Raw genomic sequence first — 23,854 nt, 5'->3', positions numbered from 1 at the left:
AGTGCAGAGCTTCCTTGCCTTCTCTCCCTAGCTCTGCCTTACAACTGGCCACACACAAGGTGAGTGTGCCGAACTTGGCTCTTCCTCCCCAGACAGGGCAGCTGAGCTCACACGGGACACACATCTACCTTGTCCCCTTCCCTGGGTAGTCAGGTGTATACTGAGGCCTCCAAATTTTGTCTGGCCTCAGGTCCCATGAAAAGAGCAAAGGATTGCCACAGCAACCACAGAAAGAGAATTGTGCACCAGGGTTACGGTAGGTAATAAGATTTACTGAAAACGTCTCGGCCACAATCAGTACTGGTTTGGTGGATACATCAGAAGGAGGTTGCATAACATTAGGCAGGTGGAGGGGCTGGGAGGAAGAGATGTGGGCACCTGTGTGCCAGTGTGCCCGTGTTGGGGGACACCTGTCCAGGTGGTGAGTGGAACGGGGTGTGTGTGTGTGTAACAAGAGAAACGAACCAGAAAAGGAAATGCATTTTATCCCACTGCACATTGCAAAAGTCTCACGCCAAAAAAGCTAGACTTTCCTCTATGTATGGCGTCAAAACGGAGTAAAAAATGATTGGATCACCCAGATTATAAATAAGATTGTTTCTCAAAAATCCCTATTAAAACATTAAATATCAGCTCTTTTGGGGGAGAAATACATTCATTTCAGGGAGACCTCGGAAGAGTGACCATCCTTTTGCTCTACCCCAACCAGGTGGGGGAGGGGAAGCCCCAGAGGGGAAGCCCCGCGGGTCCCCTCCAGTTGAGCCAGGTCGCCACTCACATCCTGCCACTGAAGGAGATGGCTAATGCACAATTTACAAATGAAACTGCACGTCCATTAAATTAAACCCAATGGGAAACACACATGTGACCAGTCCTGTCATTCACAGCCATGGGGTGAGAGGGAACAGGAGGAGAGAGTGCCAACCAAGGGGGTCTGGAAGGTGGGTGGGAGGGTATGTGTTAGGGTGGACAGTGGAGAGCCTCCTCCTCCTTCCAGGGGCCCCAGTTCCTCCAGGGCTGTGGACAGCAGGGTTAGAACAGCAGGGTGTGTGGGGTGGGCACCCCCGCAGGTCTTGGGTGCCATTCTCTGGGCCCTCCCCCACAGTTTGGATATTGATGGGAAGGGGGATGTAGCACCTTCTCCAACCCCTGGCTTCCCACTGGACTAGATGCCTTCCAATGTTTCTTCTGCCTTCCGTGAAGGACAGAATGAAGAAAGGAAGCTGGAGGCTGATGGAGCCAGCCTGGGAGCAGAGGGATGGCCGTGGCGACCTGCGGGGTGGAAAGATTCCCAGATAACCTGTTTTCACCTTCTCTGAAGGTCTATGGAGGGTTTGGAGCACTGAGGGTGGGAGCATCTAGGGTAAAACACCACTGTCCTGTTGTTACAGGAGCTGAGTTCTGTGGCCACCTAGGGACAGCTGTGGCCTCAAAGTCACCTTGATATGGCTCCTAGCCCAGGGTCTGCCATCTCCTTGGCTCTTGGAGTCAACCCAGAAGGGACTCCTCTTAACCTCTCACAGGTTGAGCCCACCAGCTTACAATTTGTTTCCAGGAGAGAGTGAAGGGCACTGTGGCTCCCATCCCTCTCTCCCATGTCCATGGTTGCTGTGCGCAGAGACAGGGCCTTGGAGGGATGAGCTGGAGCCCGGTGGATTCCAACCCATTCTGATATGCAAGATGTGATGCCACAGGCCCTCCCACTCCTCTGGCCACTGGTTATGCTTTGGGGCTCCCTCCTGCCTTTGAATGTTTGTCAAAGGAGCTGAGAACCTTCTGGGGATGAAACTCAGTCCCCCTTTGTCTCTCCCCTTCCTTCTAAGTCTGCCCCTGGAGCAAAGGCCCACTCTGCGAACAGCACCAATCTGCCTCACAGTGCAGGGCTTGTAAACGACTCAAGTCCTTCCATGGGTGGGGGCCATGGGTGCCATCTGTCCTCAGGGATTTGGTGAGTCCAGATCTCACTGCTGTCTTTCCATACAGGCTGCTCGACTGGCCCCGCCAAACAGAGTCCTTGGCAGTTCCGGGGAGGTGGGACTGGGGTCCTCGTTGAAGCTCGGTGGTTGGGAAGGAACAGGTGTCTCCTCTGCCTTTCTTCAAGCTACTGATTTGGGGAAGGTAGAGCCCAACTCCCTCAGTGCTTCCTGCCCATGTCCCCTTCCCCCCACCCTGAAGGCCTCCCGGCGACACTCCTCTCCTGCTCGATGATCAGTGCCATCTGGGCTGCCCGACTACTCCAGGGAGTCACTGTGTTCCGAGCCCAGGTCGCTGACATTCGTCGTCTGCAGCTCGTCGACCTCCTCCTCCAGCTCCTCCTCTTCCTCCTCTTCCATCTCATCCTCATCCTCTTCTTCTGTCCCATCCAATGAGTCATCACGTGCAGCCATCATAGCCTGCTGCATGGCCATGGTGGCATTGTCTGAGGACAGGGACTGCAGGTTGTCCAAGTTGATGGAACCTGCGTGAGAGAAGCAAGGGTCAGGACGAGGCAGGGGCTGCTGGTCAGGGCCAGCACCTCTGTGTTGGACAGGGTGTAATGGACTGGCTTATAGAGCAGTGAACTTCTCCTTTCTAGGGCTGCCCAAGTCTGAGCTGGACAGTGCCCTGGTATGAAGTCTCCCATCCATTCACTCGTCAGCTACTTCCTGCCCCATTCACTGAGCATTTTCTTTATGTGTTGACCACTTTTGACTTTCTAACAATTCTGTAAGGCAGGTGTTATTATCCCCATTCTAAAGAGGAGGAAACGGAGTCTCAGACAGTGAAGTCATTAACTCAAGATGACATTGTCAGTGATGACAGAGTTGGAATTCTCTCCCAGGTTGGTCTAGTCCCCTAAATCTTTTTTTCCCCCATCATAACCCATAAGATGATGGCTTAGCACAAAGGAACCTGTGTGCAACCATACACATACATGTGTGCATGAGGTTATGTGTGCACACACGCACACCTACACCCCACTCCCCATGCAGAGCTATCTTCATGTGCCAAGCTATAAAATGTCTAGCTCATTGAATTATTCATTGTGCACTAGGCGACTGGCAATTAGAAATGTGTATATGGAGGGTGTGATGGAGAGGCTGGGAAAACAGAGCTCTTCCTGGCCTCTGTTCCCGAGCCAGCTGGCTGCCTTGGTATTTATAGATGGCCCTGGCTCGCGAGGAGCTGTGCAGATACTGACTGGTGCTAAGGAACTCAGATGGGTGTGGACATAGGGGGCTCTGCTGAGTAGTCACTGACTTGCGTGACCACCAACTCCCACTTGTCTTTATGAGAGTGCATCTGGTCTGTTAAATTATGTTCAAAAAGAGCCCCTTCTTTAGGGCTTTGGGGAGGGATAATTGCTGTGACAGAGCAGCGATGGGAGCCCAGGTAAGGAGACAGCCCTTGAATCTTTGCACAGCTTGACCTAAAGAAGCTCCAGGAGCACCCCCAGCCGTTGTCTGGGGTGCGCTTAGCCCCAGTTCTTACCATCGGGGTTTGACCCCGGGGCACCGCCCTGCTGCTGCAGCACCCCTGCAGCGATGGAGTTGGGCCAGAATCTTTGGGTGGGCCGGTGCTGAGACTTGATCTTCTTGGCTTTGGGAGCAGGGTCTGGGTTGCTGGCATCAAGCATGGGCTGCAGGATGCGCCTCCGGGCATTGATGAACCTGCCCAGAGGTAAAGTGGAGACCTGGTGAGTCACCGGCTGCATTGCCTTGGGGTGGGGGTAGGGAGGGAGGGTAAAGCTGCCTTCAGACTCCATTTCACAGAGCAGATCGGGGTTCCCATCCCGGATGTAAAAGCCCAGCAGGGAGAAGGGCCCTGGGTACTGAGAAGTTCATGAAATCTCCTGGGGCTTGGTAACTGCAAAGTCGTATGGGAAGAATGCATGGGGGGTCAGAAATCCTCGTTCAAGACCTTCCAGGTTGAACAGAGGAGGAGGGCATAGTAGTCATAGGAACTAACCTCTGACTTCTCTCCAGAGGGCCAAGGGCTTGGATCAGGGCCCTCAACTCGGGTCTACTTCCATCCAGCCAGACCTTGCTCTCTGAGCTCCCCATGACAGCCCAGCCAGGCACAGAGACTGGGAACGCTGACATCCCTGTGAGGTCAGAATGGCTCCTCTTCCTCCCTCTCCCCACTCCCAGCTTTGCAGCATGTTTTAGTTTCAGTTCACATGGGGGTGGGGTAGACCAGATGACCACGGGCCTCCAGGGCACGGGTGCAGGCAATCCTGTCTCTCTCTGCAGTGCAGGTGGGCTGGGTGCTTAGGTGGGCGTGGGTTTTCTATTCCTCAAGGAGCTTCCAGGGATGTGCCTGACACCATGTCCCAGCAGAGGGCGCTGAGAAGCTGCAGATGAAGCCACAGGTGCCAGTGTTGATTCTTGCTTTCTGCTTCTAGCCCAAATGGGGGGACTGGCATGGTAGCTGGGCTGAGATTGAGGCAGATCCTAGCATGCGAGTCTACACATTTCCCTGCCCAGAAGGTGTCCCCTGGATATGGCAGCCTGCGCGCAGATGATGCAAACTCACCAGTTATTTACTTGCAGGAGGGTGAGGTTGGTCTGGGCTGCGATCTGCCTCTTCTCATCCTCCGTGGGGTAGGGGTGCTGAAATGAGAGGTGGAGGCTAGTGAGGGCTGGGCACATGCTGGTCTGGCCCTGCCGAGAGACTGTGCCCATGCCATGGACACTATCCTGAGCCAGGCAGCCTGAATGGTTTGGGAACCAAAATTGGGGAAGTATCACGTTTGCTCTCCACAGAGAATGGACCTAGGGCTTGGAGGAAGGCTGCCCCATGCCCGAGACTCCACATCTCAGACTGGCCAGCCCTCAACTGAGCCCACACAATGGGGAGCCAGGGAGGTTTCCCAAGACCAGGATGGTTCAGTACTGACAGCTTCCAAGGCACATCCTTCTCACTCGATCCTCACTGCCGCCCCCAGCAGGCATTGTCAGTGTTAGGGTTTCCAGTGTGAGGGTTTCCAGCCTCAAACGTCCACAGGTGGTGAGCAGGGTGAATGGATCGATCTAAGTTAACTGATATTTACTGAATATCTACTATGTGCCCAGATTTATGCTAGGCATTGCTAGGAGACAGAAGGGAAGTATAAGTACTACTTGTATAGTGCTTTATAACCTGTAAAATGCTTTCATGCATGTTATTCATGAAAAAAATCATAATTTTATTTAATAAAGCACATCATTAAAACTCTGAAAGGTAGGCAGGTTAGGCATTGTTATTCCCACTTTGCAGATGAAGAGACGGAATGACCCCTCCAGTGTCCCCCAGATGGTAGCACCAGCTCAGATCTTCTGATTTGGGTCCAGTCTTTCTTCCATCGCTTCGCGATGCCACTTTACAGGACTGAGTGGAGGTGAGAAAGAGAGCGGGGCAGGTGTCTCTCCCAGTCCCCGCATGCTGTAGCCTGTGCACTGACTACGCGTGGGCAGGTGTCTCTCCCAGTCCCCACATGCTGTAGCCCGTGCACTGACTACACGTGGGCAGGTGTCTCTCCCGGCCCCCGCATGCTGTAGCCCGTGCACTGACTACGCGTCTGTCTCCCTCTCTGACTGTGATTCAGGAGGGCACCAGGATACTGAATGTATCCCCCAGTGCCTTCCACATACAAATGACATACAAATGCCTGCTGAGTGAAGCAAAGCAAAAACAGAGCACTCGATGCTGTGGTTTGGGTGATGAGCACTGTAGAGGCTAAGAAGGAGGAGAGAAATAGGTGCTGGCCAGAGCGGTGGGGAAGACAGAACAGGTCACATTAAAGGATGAAAAGGCTCTCGGTGTCAGTGGGAAGAGGGTCCTGACCCCATCAGGAGGGAGGCCACATGATGGCTGAGTCTATGCATTCCTAGGACTTGTTCAGGCCACCGCCCAGTGCCTGGCACCCAGCAGGCATGCAATTAAGGTGTGGCGAACATCTGAATAAGGCACAGTTTTCTCCTGGAAGCTAGAGGAGGTTTGGGGGCTCTTATGGCAGAAGATCAAGCCATCCAGCATCCTCAGGCTAAAATCGTTCCTTTTGATTGGAGTGGTATTAGAAAGTGGTGCTTGAGCTGTCTAGGGTCCCCGAGACGGGAGGTCTCACAATCTGGCTCTATTATGACTAGCTATGAAATCTCAGGCATGTCACTTAACTACACATCATCAAGTCATCTAACAAATAAGTGAAATTACACTTGTAAAACGCTCAATAAAAGGTACCAATACTGTTATTATCAGTGTTGGAAGGTGCTTAACACTTTCTGAGGAAAAAGGTTGCGATCAGCAGCCTTGGCGGTACTCTCATTATCGGTGGAAAAGGAGAGCAGCCTCTTCCCTGTCTCAGCATCCCTCAAATGAAGCGATCAGGACCATGTGTTGCTTTAATGCAAACCTCTGACCCTGACCACCCTGCCAAGGCAGCTGGGACTTGTGATTCATACAATATTAAGATTCTAACAAGAAAGAAGGCACATCAGCATTACAGGTGACAATTTTATTCGAATTGGGAAGGAGCAGAGGGAGGATGCAAGGAGGGAGTGCAGACGGCCCCAGGGGGCAGAGGGGCAGGGACTCTGAGAACTCTGACACCTTGTGGGGTCGAGCCCTAGTGCCTGGCTCCAACCTCCCTATTTGTGGGAAAGAGCCAAGCAACCTCCTTTTCCATAGCCAGCCAGTCTGTAGACAAAATGCAGCAAAAATATGGTGACTTTTTGGCCTTCCCAGGGCCTTTCATGCCTCCATGCCCTCACAAGTGCTGGCCCTCCTCTGGAGCGCGCTTACTCCCGCCTGTCCTCGCATGCTTTTCTGAGCTTCTGCGAGGGCCTGCCACAGATCACAGCCTCTGCGAGGCCCTTCCCGACTCCCTGAGGCAAAGCTGGTCATGGTGGCCTCTGAATGATCGCTTTTCACCCACTAGATGGCAAGATATGTGTCCCCCACTAGGCCATGAGCTTCTCTCAGGCAGGGACCCCATCTTATTAGACATTGTTTATTCCCAGTGTGCGGACCAGGCACAGTTTGCAGATAGGCAAAGAGGCCAATGTGGAAGGATTGTGTAGGGAACTGAGGAATGAACTAGCACAATAAGGAGATACAAACTTGTTTCTTGAGCAGAGCTAGCGGCCGTCCTGGCTGTGCCGGTTCACCAGCCCACAAATGCTGGGCATCTGCTGCATCCCGGGTGCTGGTAAGCAAAAGGTATCTGAAGTTAAGAGCGCACAGACTAGATGGAAAGAATAAAAGGAGGAAAAAGCCTCTCTATTAATGGGAAGTCCGTGCTAAGCACCCCTTTGGTGACAAAAGAAGAAAGTCTTTAGGGAAGGGGATTTCAGTTGGACCTTGAAGAATGGCAAAGCCATTCTAGTAGAGGGGAGGATGATGTTCCAGGCAGGAGCCTTGCACTAGGACTTATGTTTAAGCCAGTAGGATGAAAATTTCTTCTACTGTTAACAACCTCCAGAGAAGGAAATCCTTCAGCCTTCCTTGGAAGAATAATGTTTGCTTTCTCTAAGCAGGCTTCTGTTGCTGGGCCCCCATTCTGAGTAGATGTCACAAATACACAGATTAACATGCTCCAGTCTAATGGGGAGCTATGAGAAGCAAGTGCCACCCAAAACTGGCTAGTTGCTGTCTTATGAATGAGGATATAAAGCCCCTAACCACTCCCTGGTGCAAGTCCTCACCACCTATCCCTCCTGGAACCAGTATCTCAGGACACACGCTGTGGGGGCCATGGGGTAAGTAGCAGCATTTAGCAGCTTTGGGGACAGGTGTGTCGGCCAGAACATTCCTGGCACCACATCTGAGTGGTCATGGGAGCAGTCCAGCTTGTACACACCTCAGACCACATGATTCCTGAGGACAGAGTCAAAATAGTCCTGGCCGCTGGACAGACCATGATTGGGTCAGTGCTACTTTTAGCACAACTGGCCAGGCTTGGGGCCAAGGACGGGAAGAAGAATCAAATGAGATCACGGCAAACCACCAAGCCACAGTGGTTGCTCTCTGCTCATTATTGGAGGGAACTCCCTGGAGTTGGACCAGAAGGGCCCAGACAGTAGCTCTTGGGAAGCAGACAATCCTTCCTTGAAAAATAAGTATCTACAGCTCATGAAAAGTAAGGGGAAAAAGAAAAGAGGTACAGAACAGACTAGAAGATGACAGAGCCTTCTCAGGGACAGCTGGAGCCTCACACGACTGGGCAGTGCCACCAGAGAGTAAAGGACCTTCAGAGATGGGATCAAGTCTTGACCCACCCCTTAACACTGTGTGACCCTGGCACATGCAAATGACCTTTGTTTGTTTTATGTCTTCCATCCTTAGATGGGAATAGCAAAACAGTGCCTACCTCTTGGACATGGGGATGACTTAATGAGACAGTGCAGGGTAAGCCTGTGTGCTCCACTGACTCGCTCAGTGCTATGCACTAAAGCCTCCAGGCATCATCTAGTTGAATAGTCAAGGATTCTAGAGAAGGGAATTGTGGTATTTACACCAAGTAGGTGTCTCACGGCACTGTAGTTGCCACCAGGAAGTTCCTCTGAAATCTGACCTCAACTCTTTCCCATCTCTCTCTGATACCTCCCTACATAGCTCCATAACACAACTCTCCTCTTGACTAAACTGACGCTAAAAGCATCTTTCAGTTGAAAGAGTGAGTTCTGCCCAGACATGGTTCAGAAGGAAGCTAAGCCAGTGCTGGTTCACAGGTCCCTGGACATTTCTTTCATGCACGGCCCATTGGCAATTGTCCTTCCACCTCCTAGCCATGCAGATCTCACCACGAGGTGGGCCAGGTCACCAAGGGATATAGCAGATGGGAAGCCACAGCCTGTCAGTGTCAATAGACACTGGTGGAACGGGGCTTGGAGCCTGATTCAGACCAGCGAGCCTTCGTTAGGTTTCCTGCATCAGCAGCACAGCGCCGGAGGCCACCACACGCTTTTCCCCTTCCTCTCTCTCTTGACGGCTGTGGGGCCACGGGCTGCTGCCAGTCATCACTCTGGGGTGGTTCCACTCTAGGAAGGCCAGAGACCCAGAGGAAGGCAGTCAGGATGGTGGGGAGCCCCAAATTGCCCACATTCCATCACATCGAAGAGGCCATCAATGGTGAGATGTACCCAATTTCAGAAATGTTAAAATGGAAAACAAAAAAAGCCTTTTAGAATAAAAAGCAGCACAATAAGTCACCGAAGAAACTTCTCTTTCTGTACTCATGCGCTTGTTCAGGCTTTCCATTCTTTCATTTTTGTTCTCTTTTTTTTTTTTTTTTTTTGAGGCGGAGTCTCGCTCTGTCACCCAGGCTGGAGTGCAGTGGCCGGATCTCAGCTCACTGCAAGCTCCGCCTCCCAGGTTTACGCCATTCTCCTGCCTCAGCCTCCCGAGTAGCTGGGACTACAGGAGCCCGCCACCGCGCCCGGCTAGTTTTTGTATTTTTAGTAGAGACGGGGTTTCACCGTGTTAGCCAGGATGGTCTCGATCTCCTGACCTCCTGATCCGCCCGTCTCGGCCTCCCAAAGTGCTGGGATTACAGGCTTGAGCCACCGCGCCCGGCCCCTTTTGTTCTCATTTTTATCCCTGCTCCCCTTAAAATTTTACTGAAGGCGCAGTAAAGTACAAAGAAAAGCAAACACCCATGAAACCATCCCCAGGTCAAAAAAAATAGGGTATACTACCAGCACCCCACACCCCTCCGTCCCTCCCAGACACTCCTCCAAATACTACCAGCACCCCACACCCCTCCGTCCCTCCCAGACACTCCTCCAAATACTACCAGCACCCCACAACCCCTCCGTCCCTCCCAGACACTCCTCCAATACTACCAGCACCCCACAACCCTCCGTCCCTCCCAGACACTCCTCCAAATACTACCAGCACCCCACAACCCCTCCGTCCCTCCCAGACACTCCTCCAAATACTACCAGCACCCCACAACCCCTCCGTCGCTCCCAGACACTCCTCCAAATACTACAGCACCCCACAACCCTCCGTCCCTCCCAGACACTCCTCCAAATACTACCAGCACCCCACAACCCTCCGTCCCTCCCAGACACTCCTCCAAATACTACCAGCACCCCACAACCCCTCCGTCCCTCCCAGACACTCCTCCAAATACTACCAGCACCCCACAACCCTCCGTCCCTCCCAGACACTCCTCCAAATACTACCAGCACCCCACAACCCCTCCGTCCCTCCCAGACACTCCTCCAAATACTACCAGCACCCCACAACCCCTCCGTCCCTCCCAGACACTCCTCCAAATACTAGCAGCACCCCACAACCCTCCGTCCCTCCCAGACACTCCTCCAAATACTACCAGCACCCCACAACCCTCCGTCCCTCCCAGACACTCCTCCAAATACTAGCAGCACCCCACAACCCCTCCGTCCCTCCCAAGCACTCCTCCAACTACCAGCACCCCACAACCCTCCGTCCCTCCCAGACACTCCTCCAAATACTACCAGCACCCCACAACCCCTCTGTCCCTCCCAGACACTCCTCCAAAGATCTCCTGACTTTTACAGTAACCACTTTCTTGCTTTTCTTTACAGTTTTACTATCTGTGTTACATCCTAAACATGATGGCCTCGTTGACATCAGGTTTTTGAACCTGATGTAAATGGAATCATTCATCCACGCTGGTTCTGTTTTACTGTAATTGTTCATTTTAATCGCTGTGTAGTTTTCCACTGTGAAAATACACTGCTCTCCCGTTCTTTACCTTCCTGCCATCTCAAAACTATTCTCTTTCCCTCCGGTCTCTGTGTCAATCTATCCTTCCCAATGCCAGCAAGATGGGTCCTTCGTAACCTCCCCCAATCCCCATCCCTGCTTAAGTGAAGCCCTCTTGGATGCTCCTCCTATGAGCTCTGAGCGCTTGCCCCATCTAGGATTCTTCCTACTACAAGGGTGATCTGTGTCGTTAAACTGCCTGTCACCCCAAGGGGCAGGCTGCAAGTGTTTTGAGAAAAGGGACCATGTCTTTCTTTTCAACCCTACTTCACTGGCACCAAGGAAATACGTGTGGCAGGTAGTAAGTGTTCAGTACGTATCTGTTGAGCGAACAAACATGGGGCCTTCGGAGTAACTGGTGCTTCTCACCATTTCCTGTGGGCATCTGCGGGTTAGAGGGGAGCGGGGAAAACGTCCGTGATTGGACCCCCCGGGAGCTCCACCTGGAAGCAGGTTGCTCTACTTACTAATAATGCTGCTTTTTCAATGATCGTTGAACGTATATTTGGGGAGGATGTGGAAGAGAAAAAGGGGGTACTTAAGAGTCCATGAAGGCACACTGGTTACCTCTCTAAAGAAGACTTGGAGGCAGTACTGTTAGAAGTAGGTGAGAACATGGACTCTAGAGTCAGACTGCCCAGGTTTGAATCCTTGTGTTGTCTCTAACCAGCGTGAGACCTTGGGCAAATGACTTGGTTTCTTCTTCTGTAACATGAGAGAGAGAATTCCACGTGCTTCAAGGTTGTTATAAGAATTAAATGAGCATATGTGCCTATATGTATTATATATATGTATATAGGTGTGTGTATGTATGTGTGTATATATATGTTTGTGTGTGTGTAGCTAAACTGATCAGTACCAGTAAATGAGTTAATATGTGAAAGCTATTTAGAGCAGTGCTTAGCGTACTCTGTGTTTGCTAAATAAATAACAAATAAACCTGTGGCTTGACGCATGCGGCTGTGTCTCTGAAGAAGCCACAGGTTGTTTCCTGGCAGATGGCAGGAGCCTCCCAGCAGCCCCTTCTGTGCGCGCACAAATACTCTCATTTCTTCAAATGGGTTTTTTTTTTTTCCTGTATGCCCCAATCCCTGTATACTATGATGGGGACATTTTATCCTAACCTGGGTCTTAAGCTTCTTGGGGAATGCTGTGAGGTTGTAAATCTCCTGCAGCCATTTTTCAGGTGGACTCTCTTAGAGCTGCAGGCCCTCTGGAGTGTCCTGGGGCTCAGTGCAACCCAGGGGTCTCCTGTACCCCTTCCCTTTTCAGCTCCTCCATCCAACCCTGCAGCTGACTAGACTGTTGTCGACAAGGCTCAGTCTTGGATGGAGAAGCGTCAATCTTCCTCCTTCCCTGGGGAGTCACTGCCAGCGGGGCACACACCCTGGGACCCCGCTACACCAGGGGATGCTCTGACAGTCAGCCATCGCGCCTGGGGAGTGGGAGGGCAGCTTCTCTCCAGCTCCCTGCAGTGAAGGATGGGCAGGGAAAACACTCACACTACAGGTAGGAGTCTGAGGTCTAACATTTCTCTAGGACAAAGAGAGAAATGTAACCAAGAACCCAGCTGGCCTGGCCTCCTGCCTCCTGGTAGCCTTACATGAAGGCCTTCAGGCACAGATGCCTGAACAGCATCTGGAATGAAAACAGTCATGGCTGGGGTAAGGGGCCGCAGGTGTCCCCAAGCTTCAAGAGTGAGAATAAGGGGTGAAGAGGATTTGATGACCACAACAACTTGGAGCGAGGGCTCATTCCCTTTGGCCAATAAGAATCATAGTGGCATTGATGATTATCTAAGAGATAATTGTCATCCAAAATGACCCCTCCTCCTTTTTCTCTTCCTACCCAATCCTGACTCCTAGCCATCTTCATAAGACCCAGCCCAAATGCCAGCTTCTCCAACCAAACCCTATTAACCAACATCTCAATATTACACAGAGCTCTCAGGGTCCCTGTGTCCAGCTTCTCCCACAGGGCAGGAGCCCTTTTCAGCCAGCATACCCCAATAAGGTATAAGTGTGCAGACAGCGATGTCCTCAGCCCTGGGTGTGGCTTGCAGAGTCTGCAGCAGCAAGAGCTCCCTGGCTGGTCTCCAGGTGTAAGCAGCCTAGTGGGTTTGCTATCATTCTCTATGCATGCTGACATAAAAAGTGTCAGACAGTGGCCTGCAAGGCCACCATCGCTCAGTACATAGCCCTTCGCTCTGATGAGTAGGAAGGCCTTTCCGTTGAACTCATGGCCACCCGCCAGGCACTGTGTTTTCTACCTTATTATCAGTCCTATTCACCACAGGTAGCATTTCTATCTCCATTTTATAAAGAGGAAGGCAAGACCAGAGAAGTTCATTAACCTGTTCCAGATCACACAGTAAGTAAAATTAGAGCTTGGACCAACTTCAAGCCTATCTGCCTCCAAAGTCCTTGCTCCGTGTGCTACACCATGCTGCCATAAAGGAACAGACTGCCCAAGTCTTCTTTTCTGCAGAAAAATATCCCCAGACCCCTCAGCCGCTCCTCACATGATATGCTTCCTGTTAATGTGTGTCACTGGAACAAATATCTCCCCATCCTGCCTGCCCCCTCTGAACACGATGTCAAAGAACCTTCTGCAACCTGACTCTACGGCCTGGACCCACTCCTCTGGCTCTTGAGCCCGTCGAGTGCCCGTGCTTGTATAATAGCCCTTGATTACGTCATGGGTTGGTCTCTCCTGGCTTGTGCATCATTTATTCCCCAGTTATATGATCAGCCCCCTTAGTGCTGAAATCATGTATCATACCTGAAATTTGGGTGTTTGTGAAGAGTTCCATTATTTGGAACTTAGATCATGGTTTTTTTTTTTTTTTTTTTTTTTTTTAAATCATAGACAGAAGTTATTCTAAAAACAGGCAGTTTTCCTGGCTAGTCCTAAAAGCCACTTTGGTTAAAGGTCTGTGTTCAAGTGGGGAGGGGTCCATGAGCTTCAGGAAGGACAGGCAAGAGACTGATCTCTGCTTTCAGGGTCAGAAGCAGACTGGGGAAGACTCCATGATTGATGCCCGTGAACCTTCAGCGTCTTTTTGTACCCTATTGACACCATGCCACAGTCCCTTTTCTCACAAGCCCCTGGGTTCTGTGTCACCCTATAGTCAGCATGCTGAATCTCAGGCCTCCGGCCCCCCTGACTTCAGGGTCAAATGCCCTGAAACTATGTTCACGATGATCTAAATAAGCTTTCATCAGATTCTCAAAAGATAGAGAGGCTTAGAGAGGTTGAGAGCAATTGCTAGAAACTTCTCCTCTGGCACCCCATTCTGGCTTGGCTCCTCAAAATGCTGTTAGAAAGTGTTTTAACCTTCATCTTCTACCACCAACAAGCACTGGCATTCTTCCTATTCTTTTTTTTCTTTCTTTTTTTTTTTTTAGATGGAGTCTTGCTCTGTCACCCAGGCTGGAATACAGTGGTGCAATCTCAGCTCACTGTAAGCTCCACCTCCGAGGTTCAAGCCATTCTCCTGCCTCAGCCTCCTGAGTAGCTGGGACTACAGGCACCCAACACCACGCCCAGCTAATTTTTTGTATTTTTAGTAGAGACGGGGTTTCACCATGTTAGCCAGGATGGTCTTGATTTCCTGACTCGTGATCTGCCTGCCTCGGCCTCCCAAAATGCTGGGATTACAGGCATGAGCCACCGCACCTGGCCCCCATTCTTTTTTTCTTTTTTTTAAAATAAAAAACTCAGCTTTCTGGGGGGGGGAAATGTGGCTGGGAACAGGGTCTTACTCTGTTGTCCAGGCTGGAGTGCAATGGCACAATCAGGGCTCACTGCAGCCTTGACTTCCTGGTCTCAAATGATCCTCTTACCTCAGGCCCACGAATAGCTGGGACTACAGGTGCTTTTTGGTAGAGATGGGGTTTTGCCATGTTGCCCAGGCTGGTCTCGAACTCTTAGACTCAGGCTATCCACCCACCTCAGCCTCCCAAAGTGCTGGCATGATTACAGGTGTGAGCCACTGTACCTGGCCCTTTTTTTTTTTTTTCCTTTTTTAAACAGAAGAGGTCTCGCTATGTTGCTCAGGCTGGTCTCGAACTCTTAGGCTCAAGTGATCCTCCTGCCTTGGCCTCCCAAAGTGCTGGGATTACCACTGTGCCTGGCCCCATTCTTCCCATGAAGCTGATCTTAGCTGAGTAGGAATAGAAAAGCAAGCTTTTGAACTAATTCATACTAAGCTGTGAATAAATGATGGCCTCATAGGCTTTCATAGTCATTGCTTTTTACAGGGATTGGATAGTTTAAAATGGGTCTCTAATAGTGGAATTTCATTAAAAAATTAATCCTTAATATGTATGCAAGTGGAATTTCAGACAGTATGAGGAAGTTAAAGGAAAAGGTAGCAGACAATATATTCTGGAACAAGAATGGGCCAGTCTCTCTAAGCCATTTTCTTGTTTTTTTTTTAGGGGTTCTTGCTGTCCTCCACAGGTTCCCCAAAAGTTTTGCAGTTTCTTTCAGCATTTCCCAAGGCAAAGCCAATTATGGAAACTCCCAAGGTGAGACTGGAGGCATTTGCACCAGTAGCGGTACCTGTATCGGGACAAAGAACCTTCATGCCCAGCTGCTTATTCTATTCTCACAACAACCTATGAGCTGGATATTGTGGCTCCTGTCTTACAGCAGAGGAAACAGAGGTTTAACAGGGTCAAGCAATCACCCCAGCTTGACAAGCTCGGTAGAGGGGGTGGTGAAACTCAACCCAGGTCCTGCTGCAGGTACCACGTCCTTTCCACAGGCTATGTGGTTTCTAAGATACACTGCCATTCCTATGTCAGGCGTGTGGATGGGTCCTGTACGTGGACCTTTGGTAGGGATACAGCTAGGTACAGTCAACCCCCAGTATCCGTGGGGGACTGTTTCCAGCACCCCTGGTGAATACCAAAATTCATGGATGCTCAAGTCCCTGATATAACATGGTGTAGTATTTGCATATAACCTACAAACATCCTCCCATATACTTTAAAACATTTCCAGATTACTTACAATAACTAATACAATGTAAATGCTACATAAATAGTTGTTATACTATGTTGTTTAGGGAATAATGACAAGAAGAAAGGCGATACATGTTCAGGACAGATGCAACCATCCACTTAAAAATATATTTTCAGTCCAAGGTTGGGTGAATCCAGGGACTCAGAACCCACAGACACAGAGGGCTGACTGTAATCCCTTCAAGACTTAACATAATGCCCTGCACAGGGGAGGTAGCGAGGCATGCAAAGAATGTGGAGTGACCAAAGGCAACACCAAGGCACAGAGGCAACTGGCTGGGCTTCACCTCCACGTGCCCTCCTTGGCCCGGAGCCCTGTGCAGCGCACACGCTGTTCCTGGGGTGCAGCCGCTCCGTCTCCCCCCAGCCAGAACGAACCCTGCATATGAGGTTCTCAGGTTGGGGGAAGGATAGATGGGCAGAGTCTAAGATAACAATAGGCACAGAATCATGCAGAGTATACCCATCATGGCAGCGGGACTTATGAGCCAAGAAGCAAAAGCAACCCTAAAGTCCATCAACTGATAAATGAATAAACAAAATGTGGTTCATCTGTACCATGGAATATTCTTCAACCACAGCATGGAATGAAGTACTGATACATTGTGCTAAGTAAAAGAAGCTAGGCATGAGAGTCCCACAATTCCATTTATGTGAAATGTCCAGCATAGGCAAATGGATAGAGGCAGAAAGTGAATTTGTGGTTGCCAGGGGCTGGCAAGTGATGGCTAATGGGTACAGCCTTTCTTTTTGGGGTGATGAAAATATTCTGGAATTAGATGGTGGTGATGATTCCACAACTCTGTAAATATACTAAAAGCCACTGAATGCCACAGTTTAAAAGGGTAAATTTTATGGTACGTGAATTACGTTTCTATTTAAAAGTCACACAGAGAAGGCCCTGGGTGCTTTTTGTGAACTCAGCTTTTGTGACCACAGCAGAGTTCACAGGAAGGCCCTGGAGTGAGCCCTCGGCTCCTTGTGGCTGAATGGAAGATGGGGTGGTGGATGGCAGAGTGCAGCTGGATGCCACGTCAGGCTTCTGAATGTGATGAATGGTGTGGGGGAGAGGTCAAAGACAGCATCACTGCGAGGTCTGAAGACTGGGACCAGGCATGTAATATCCCTACACCTCTCCCAGGACGGGGCTCCACAGCTCCACCGAGAGTTGGGGTTCCTCTTTGCTTTACCCAGACTTTGCAGTGGGAGCCGAGAGATGTCTGTGGTTTCTTGGGTCAATGTGGTGGGTAAGAGATTAGAGCCTCCAGTTGCATAGGTCAGGGTTCAAATCCTGTGCCACCTGTCATCCATGTGACCTTGAGAAAAGTTTTGCCTTCTTTGAGTGTCAGTTTTGTCACTGGTAAAATGAGGCGAATCGTATTACCTCCTCCTAGGGTGGTTGTGCGGGTTAAATGAGATGATGCGTTAAAGCGTTTAGTGCAGAACCCGGCATGCTGCAGTGGTTAATGCAGGAGAGGCTCTTCTGGTGGATGGCAGGGCCTGCTGGGGCCTGGTCTCCAGGATCTCCCGTACACAGTGCATATTCTGCAAAGCGGCTCATGTGCTTGGCTGGCAGCAGCACAGATGCCATATTTTGGGATGGAAAGGAGCAGAATCATGTGGCAGGTCAGGAAGACTCCAGGATCTGGAGCAGAACGGGCGGAGTAGAAGCTAGGGAGGAGGAACAGTGCCTACCTCTCCACCCTCCAAGAGAAGGACTGTCTGCCATGGGCTCTCAACTGACCTGAGTCTGCTATGGAGTGATTGCTTCCAGCAGGAGTGTAGCCTCTTTCAGCCAAATGCAAGAGCAAGAAAATGTCACTGGATTCTTCAGGGACGTAGAGGCAAACAGCTAATGGATGAAACCATCCCAATCTCACTGCAGCCTAACAGCTAATGGATGAAACCATCCCAATCTCACTGCAGCCTAACAGCAAAAAGGCTCTGGGATTTCACCTCCATCTCGGGAGCCTTCTATCATCTGAATACTTTTTTGTGGCTGCCAGTGCTGCAGAACAGTGGAAATGACAAGAAGCCCCAGACATAGGACAAAGGGAAGCAAAGAATACAGACTTATACCCCAGGGAAAGAAGACAACAGAAACAACCAGTATTTACTACAGACGTTCTCACAACCAATCCCTATTTAGCAAAGTTTGTGGATTAATCGATGGCATGTCACATTTCTTCTGTAAATCGTTAGAATTGTTCTCCGCAGCACTCTGAATGCTTGCGATGAGAAGGCTGTTTTGTAGAATGTCTGTTAGCTACACTATCTGCTTATCTGAAAGCCAGCAGTGCTCGTATCCAGACTGGTTTATGCCAATTCTATGTTATTATTAATAAAGTATGTAAATTTCTGTAATTTAACAAACTCTTCTGTAAACCAATGAAATATGAGTGCAAAAAGCGTCGCTGTTGGTAAGTAGAAAGTTTTCAAAAGTCTTGAGGCCCAAATTTGCTTACAAATGCTGAATAGTTAGGATCAGATGAGACAAACATAAAGGACTGGAATACATAATAAAAATATGGAAAGATCTCACGGACAGATTGGTTCCCAAATGTCAAAGTTGTAATTCCACTTTCCATTGAGGTGGAATTTATAGATGTTACATTATAGGAGAGGTTTATGCAAGGAAGATGACCAACAATCAGAAAAGGACCTTAGTCCTGTATCAAAAGATTAGCAAATGAATGTATACGGTATGTCCATCTTTTAAATTAAAGTATCTCTTTTGAATGGTTGTTTCTTTTTTAAACTAAGTTTTTCAATCAACCACAAATTAGTTGTCCCAACTGCACTGGATGTGAGAACATCGATGACATATTTAGGTCTGTCCTTACGTCATACCCTTTCTGCTCTTCTTTCCCAAAGCTGACCAGCTCCTATTGGCCTGACACAGTGTCTCCCTAGAGTTGAGTTTTTCCAGAATTACAGTCTCAGAGTTGTTCCTCAGAGCAACAGTGAAAACACCAAGAGGGGATGTAAAGCGCTCACGTAAGTTTGGGAGAAGCTTCGAACCTTACCCCTCTTGCAAATTCACCATGCCCCTCCGTCCTGTAAGAATAAAAAGAATACACTATGGAGGCCAAGGTGGGCAGATCCCTTGAGGTTGAGTTTGAGACCAGCCTGGCCAACATGGTAAAACCCCACCTCTACTAAAAATATAAAAATTAGCCAAGCGTGGTGGTGGGTGCCTGTAATCCCAGCTACCCGGGAAGCTGAGGCAGGAGAATCGCTTGAACCTGGGAGGTGGGGGTTGCAGTGAGCCGAGATTGTGCCACTGCACTCCAGCCTGGGCAACAGAGTGAGACTCTGTACCCTACCACGAAAAAAAAAAAAGTCTAAACTTTCTATAACTCAGATAGGCCCAAACTTATTTCACCATGGAACCTCTTTTGGGGCGCGAGACCTCATAAATCCTGTAAAGCTTCATACCTTGGGAATTAATGCTGTAGGGCTCATAGAGGAATATAATGTATGATCCTTATTTTTGAGAAATTTATGACCGAGTCAGAGATACAAGAGAGGCACACACATCTACACAAAGAACGGGTAAGTCACAGTATTGTCAGTTACTCTTAGGGTCAAAGTAGAGTAAAATCAGTAGGTGTTATAGATGAAAACAACAAATCAGCCATCTACCTCTGATTAATATTCACACATTTTGGGTCTTCAGCCTCCAAAACTTGCTCTTGGTCCATTGTTCTAAAAAATTCAAAGGGAACTGATTTCTTAAGTGCTATGTGCTAGGCCTGGCTCTTTATACATGTTTTCTCATTGAATTTTCACAACCATGGGAAATAGGTATTATCTTCTTTTTTTCCAAGAAATAGAATCAGGATAATCACACTGCTGGTGGGAGAGCCTCAATTCATACCTCGATCTGTCTGGTTTCAAATCCTGTCTTCTTTCTACTGTGCCTAGTTATGAAGAGCCTTTATAGCGTCTTTCCTGAAGCAGCTGGGCTTTGGTGAGGGTGTGTCCACATGTGCATGGCTGTGTGGCCCAGGCGTGGCCTGCCAAGACAGCTGGGTCTGCTTGTTTCCCTAGAGCAGCCTGGACTCCATTCTCTTCCTCCTCCTCAGTCCCAAAGTTCTGAGCTCTGACTTTAGAGGCCCAGTGGCCACTCCCCTTGCCTCTCTCGAGGCCACTGTGATGAACTGGGGGAGGACTCTGCCAATGTTAAGTGCGTCATGAATGGCACCTGCACCTGTACACACTGCCAGGCTAGAGAAGGCAACACGGGTGGGTGGCAAAGTGTGGGCAGAAAGCCCTTCTCATGCCTTTCGGCAAGTCCTCTACCCCATCCCTGGTGCTTTCTGTAGAGCCAGCCTGGGTCCTGCCTTGCTCTGTGCTCAACTACTACCTCCTCTCTTCACCTCCCCTTCCTCTGCCTTCCCAAGTCTGGGTGGAAGTGACCATGGAGTGGAAAGACAGGACCCTGAGCTCTGCAGGGAGCCTCACAAGGAAGGGGGTGAGAGGGCGGGGCATTAACTGAGGTACCAGGTGAGAGGCTAGGCACGACCAGGAGGGACAAAGATGAGTGACCCTCTAGTCTCAGGCTAATGACTCCCAGGGGTGAGCTGCAAGTGGGGAATGGAAGGTAGTGAAGGGGAAGGCCACAGATCGGGGGTGGGAGTCAGTGAACAGGTGCTGACCTGGACACCTGGGCTCCTGGGCAGGGGAATCTGCCTTGCAGCTTCCTCTCTCCTCTTGCCTTTTACTCCCTTCAGAAGTAAGGTTGTAGGTATGTTCACAACAATCTTCAAAAATGCATGGGGGTGGGAGGTGGGGAAGGAAAGGGAGCATTTATTAAGTAACCCAGTGTGCCAGGGTCCTGGCAATCTTTCATTACTTCATCACAATCTTCCTAAGAGGCAAGTGTGGCCAAGTTGCAGGGTAAAAGGTAACTGAGATTTGAACCCAGGTTCACCTGCCTCAAAAGCCCATGAGCTTTCTAGCACATCTGTGACCCTGCATTGTAGGTCACCCACCACAATGAGTGGAGCCAGATTTAGCTCCACTAGCAGTTGGGAGAGGGTGGTGCTTTAATCTTGGTTGTGCCAGGTCAGCACACAGAAGATGCGTCCTTCCCTGGGGAGCCCCCTCCTCCCACAGGTAGGCTGGGAGCTGTGGCATGGACCCTGGACCCACAGGCCACTGAGTCCATCTGAGCCCCCTGGCTTTTGGGCAGTTTGGAAAACCAGACAGGCAGGAGACCTGGGCATTCCCCCCTGTGCACTCGAGCCACTGACTCAGAGCTGTTCCATAGAGGCCTGAGGCTGGACCTGCTGCGGGGCCTCTGGCCTCATCACCTAGGCACAGGAGTCCCTCCAGCGTCCTCTCCTCACCTTAACTCCAGCATTCCAGCCCCTCCTCTCCAAATTAGCTTTCTCATCTGGAAACTGTGGGTGTTCAAACTAGTGAGTGCTTTCAAAATGTACTCACTCAGCAAACCACCAGGGCAGCCCCACACCCCTGGAGGCAAGGGGATGCTTCTGGGGAGAGGTTGAGCTCCGGCTCTCATCTCTTGCTAGGAGGTGATCCTTCCAGCCTCCTGGGTGCACAGGAAGGTCCAGCACTTCCAAATCAGAGCCCCCAAGACCCAGTCAGTCTTCCGCTGCCACTAAAGTCTGAGAACCACTGAGGCCTGGTCTCCATGGCTTCTGAAGGCTCTCCCATTTCAGAGAAAGGGCTGCTGATGGACTAACTAGTTTCCATGGCCCATTTGATTTTTCTCCTCCCTGGAGAAGGATTTCGTCTTCCTCCTGGTTTTTCCCACAGTTCTCCAGCCAATGGATCCTCAGTCCCTTGGTATTTGTCTTGTATCTGTGTCTATCTGTCCTGACATGCCAGGGTAGGAGCTCACAGATTAATGAAAGCCAGCCTGTGGTCACAGCATCTACCTCCCCACCCCAGAACACACACACACCAGCGTATACACAGTCGGCACAGTCATTGGCCCTTATTTACGGCCACAGCCCTTGAAAGTGGTGTTAGGGGATTGCAATTATGAAGTCTTTCCTGACATTCCACCAAAGGCTTGTCTTTTGCAACTAACGCTGCACACAGACACACAGCAACCATCACACAGTATGCACTTTGTTAACACTCCACTGTAACCCAAGGTAGTGGGCCATTTTATAAAAGGAGCTGCTGAGGCTTATGAAAGAAATAGTGCTGTGTCCTGGAACTGAGCTGTGACGTGAGGAGCCAGGATGCCAGCCTTGGCGCCCATCTCCACCACACAGCGCTTGGCTCACCCAGCAGGGAGGACTCAGGAGCCCTGGCAGAGTCAACACGTTCTCCCATGGGAGATGGGCACGGTGAGCGTGGCTGTGGCAGGGGGAGGGCTCCGGACCAGAAACCACCCACTCCCCACAACGACCCTCTCTCTGTTCATGAAACAGTGTGACACACCTGCCCAGTACTTGACTCTTCGGCATGCGCTTGTCCCCATTACCCCGTGAGTTGCCACATTTTTTCCAGACAGCAACAGCAGCAGTTACTAGAGAAAGTCTCCCAGCTTTAGGTCCCACCTGAGCCCCCCTGGCCTGGCCTCCAGATGTCATCCCTATCAGAGAGCTCTCCCCGAGGCCACGCCCTCTGTCTGTGGTTTGGAGCCGACAGCAGAGTCTGATACCCACGTGGTGGGTTATTCATACCCCATGCCATGACTCCACACCCCCAGGACACACACACTCACCATGAGATGCTGGAAGAGCCAAGAACGCATTATATTGGTGGCATGCTTGGGCAAGACTCCTCGTTTGTTCTTGGACTTCTTATCCTCATTGTCCAGGAGGGAGGTGAGGTCAAGGTTAACCTTCAGGGCACGTGGAGAGAAAATCAGCATCAGCAGCCTGTGAGGCCAGCGGCTAGGGACCTGTTGCCATAGCGACGTCAGGCTCGGCTGCCAGCCCCTTTCCCGGCTCATTCCTAGGGCCCTGGGGAGGTCGCCTTTCCCTCTCACCCCATGCCAGCCCCTCAGAGAGTGGAGGTGAGGCTCGGGTGATGGGAGAAGGGAAGAAGGACAAGGAGGAAGAGATGGGGAAGGGGGAGAGGGCAGGAGAGAGTGAGAGAGAGAGAGAGAGAGAAAGAGAGAGAGAGAAAGACAGAGGAAACAGGGCCATGCAGAGAGAACAGTAGAAGATATGAATTTGCCATAAGCCATCAAGTTGTTATCAGCATTTCTGTGGTACTTTACAGTTTGCAAAGCACTTTCCTATCCATCACCGTGGTTCATTCTCACAGCAGCCCTGTAGGTTGGCTAGGCTGTGTGCAGTTGCTATTAATCCCCCTTTTATCAATAAGAAGTCTGAGGCTCAGAGAGGTTAGGTGACTTATCCGAGATCCCAGAGTTAATGTCAGATCCCAGACTCTGACTTCCGATCTTTCTACTCTTCCTTTGTGTGTGCACTCTCTACCACTGAGGGACACAGCGGCTCAGTCTGCAGACAGGAACAGGAAGTGCAGGAGCCTTTCATGTAACCCCAGGAGGGAGGCAGCAAAATCCCAGGAGTTGATAAAACCTTTCCAAGACCCAGCTTCTTATCTGTAAAGTAGGGGTAATGATACCTCTTAGAGGATGATGAGGATCCAATAAGTCACTCGTGTAAAGTGCCTGGCAGATCAGAAGCGATCACAGGTGCCCTAGCCCACACCATGCACATGTGCACACACCTACACACACTCACCTGTGTGTTCTGGATCTGGATGGCTCCCTGGGGGATTGCTTGGGTGACCACCTGACCCTGGGAGGTTACCATGGTAACCGGTTGGTATAAGGCTCCACCTGAGGAGACAACCAGTTTTGGGGTCCCCTGCCATGGGAGTGGGTAGGGGCAAGGGCAAGCAGCGTTCCCAGTTCACCTGGCACTCACGTGTAAAGACCCTCTACTTTGGAGCCCTTGGGTAGCGAGCTATGGCTCTTCTGCTTTATAGGTGGGTGGGGGATGGAGTCTACAGCCTCGGGCAGAGCCTCTGGTGGGAGGTGCTTCCGGGAAGGGACAACAGCCTTACTTGGTCCTCTCAGGGGCTCATGAGATTTTGACCCAGATTTGTTCTAAACCATCACAACTGGGTCTTGGTGTTAACTGTCTACAAAC

General features: G+C 50.5%; 1 protein-coding gene across 5 annotated transcripts in view; it reads right to left on the bottom strand.

The window, feature by feature from the left end:
* Nucleotides 1–251: 251 nt before the first annotated feature.
* The window catches only part of PKNOX2 (PBX/knotted 1 homeobox 2), a 272,502-nt gene continuing 248,899 nt past the window's right edge, over nucleotides 252–23,854 (bottom strand). For 2 of the 5 annotated variants that reach the window (XM_033204404.1, XM_033204403.1), the window contains 5 exons: nucleotides 23,444–23,541; nucleotides 22,453–22,572; nucleotides 4,516–4,592; nucleotides 3,472–3,650; nucleotides 1,803–2,458 (listed from right to left, as the gene is read on the bottom strand). In XM_033204404.1, coding sequence (XP_033060295.1) covers nucleotides 2,232–2,458; nucleotides 3,472–3,650; nucleotides 4,516–4,592; nucleotides 22,453–22,572; nucleotides 23,444–23,541 — 701 coding nt within the window. In that variant the 3' untranslated portion in view covers nucleotides 1,803–2,231. Of the gene's footprint in view, nucleotides 2,459–3,471; nucleotides 3,651–4,515; nucleotides 4,593–22,452; nucleotides 22,573–23,443; nucleotides 23,542–23,854 lie in introns of all 5 variants that reach the window. The other 3 variants (XM_033204405.1, XM_033204400.1, XM_033204401.1) reach the window with 3 other exon arrangements.

This window comes from Trachypithecus francoisi, unplaced genomic scaffold (assembly GCF_009764315.1).
Source record: "Trachypithecus francoisi isolate TF-2019V2 unplaced genomic scaffold, Tfra_2.0 Lachesis_group8, whole genome shotgun sequence".
Classification (NCBI taxonomy): Eukaryota; Metazoa; Chordata; class Mammalia; order Primates; family Cercopithecidae; genus Trachypithecus; species Trachypithecus francoisi.
This window is presented reverse-complemented; position numbering and strand designations above follow the sequence as displayed.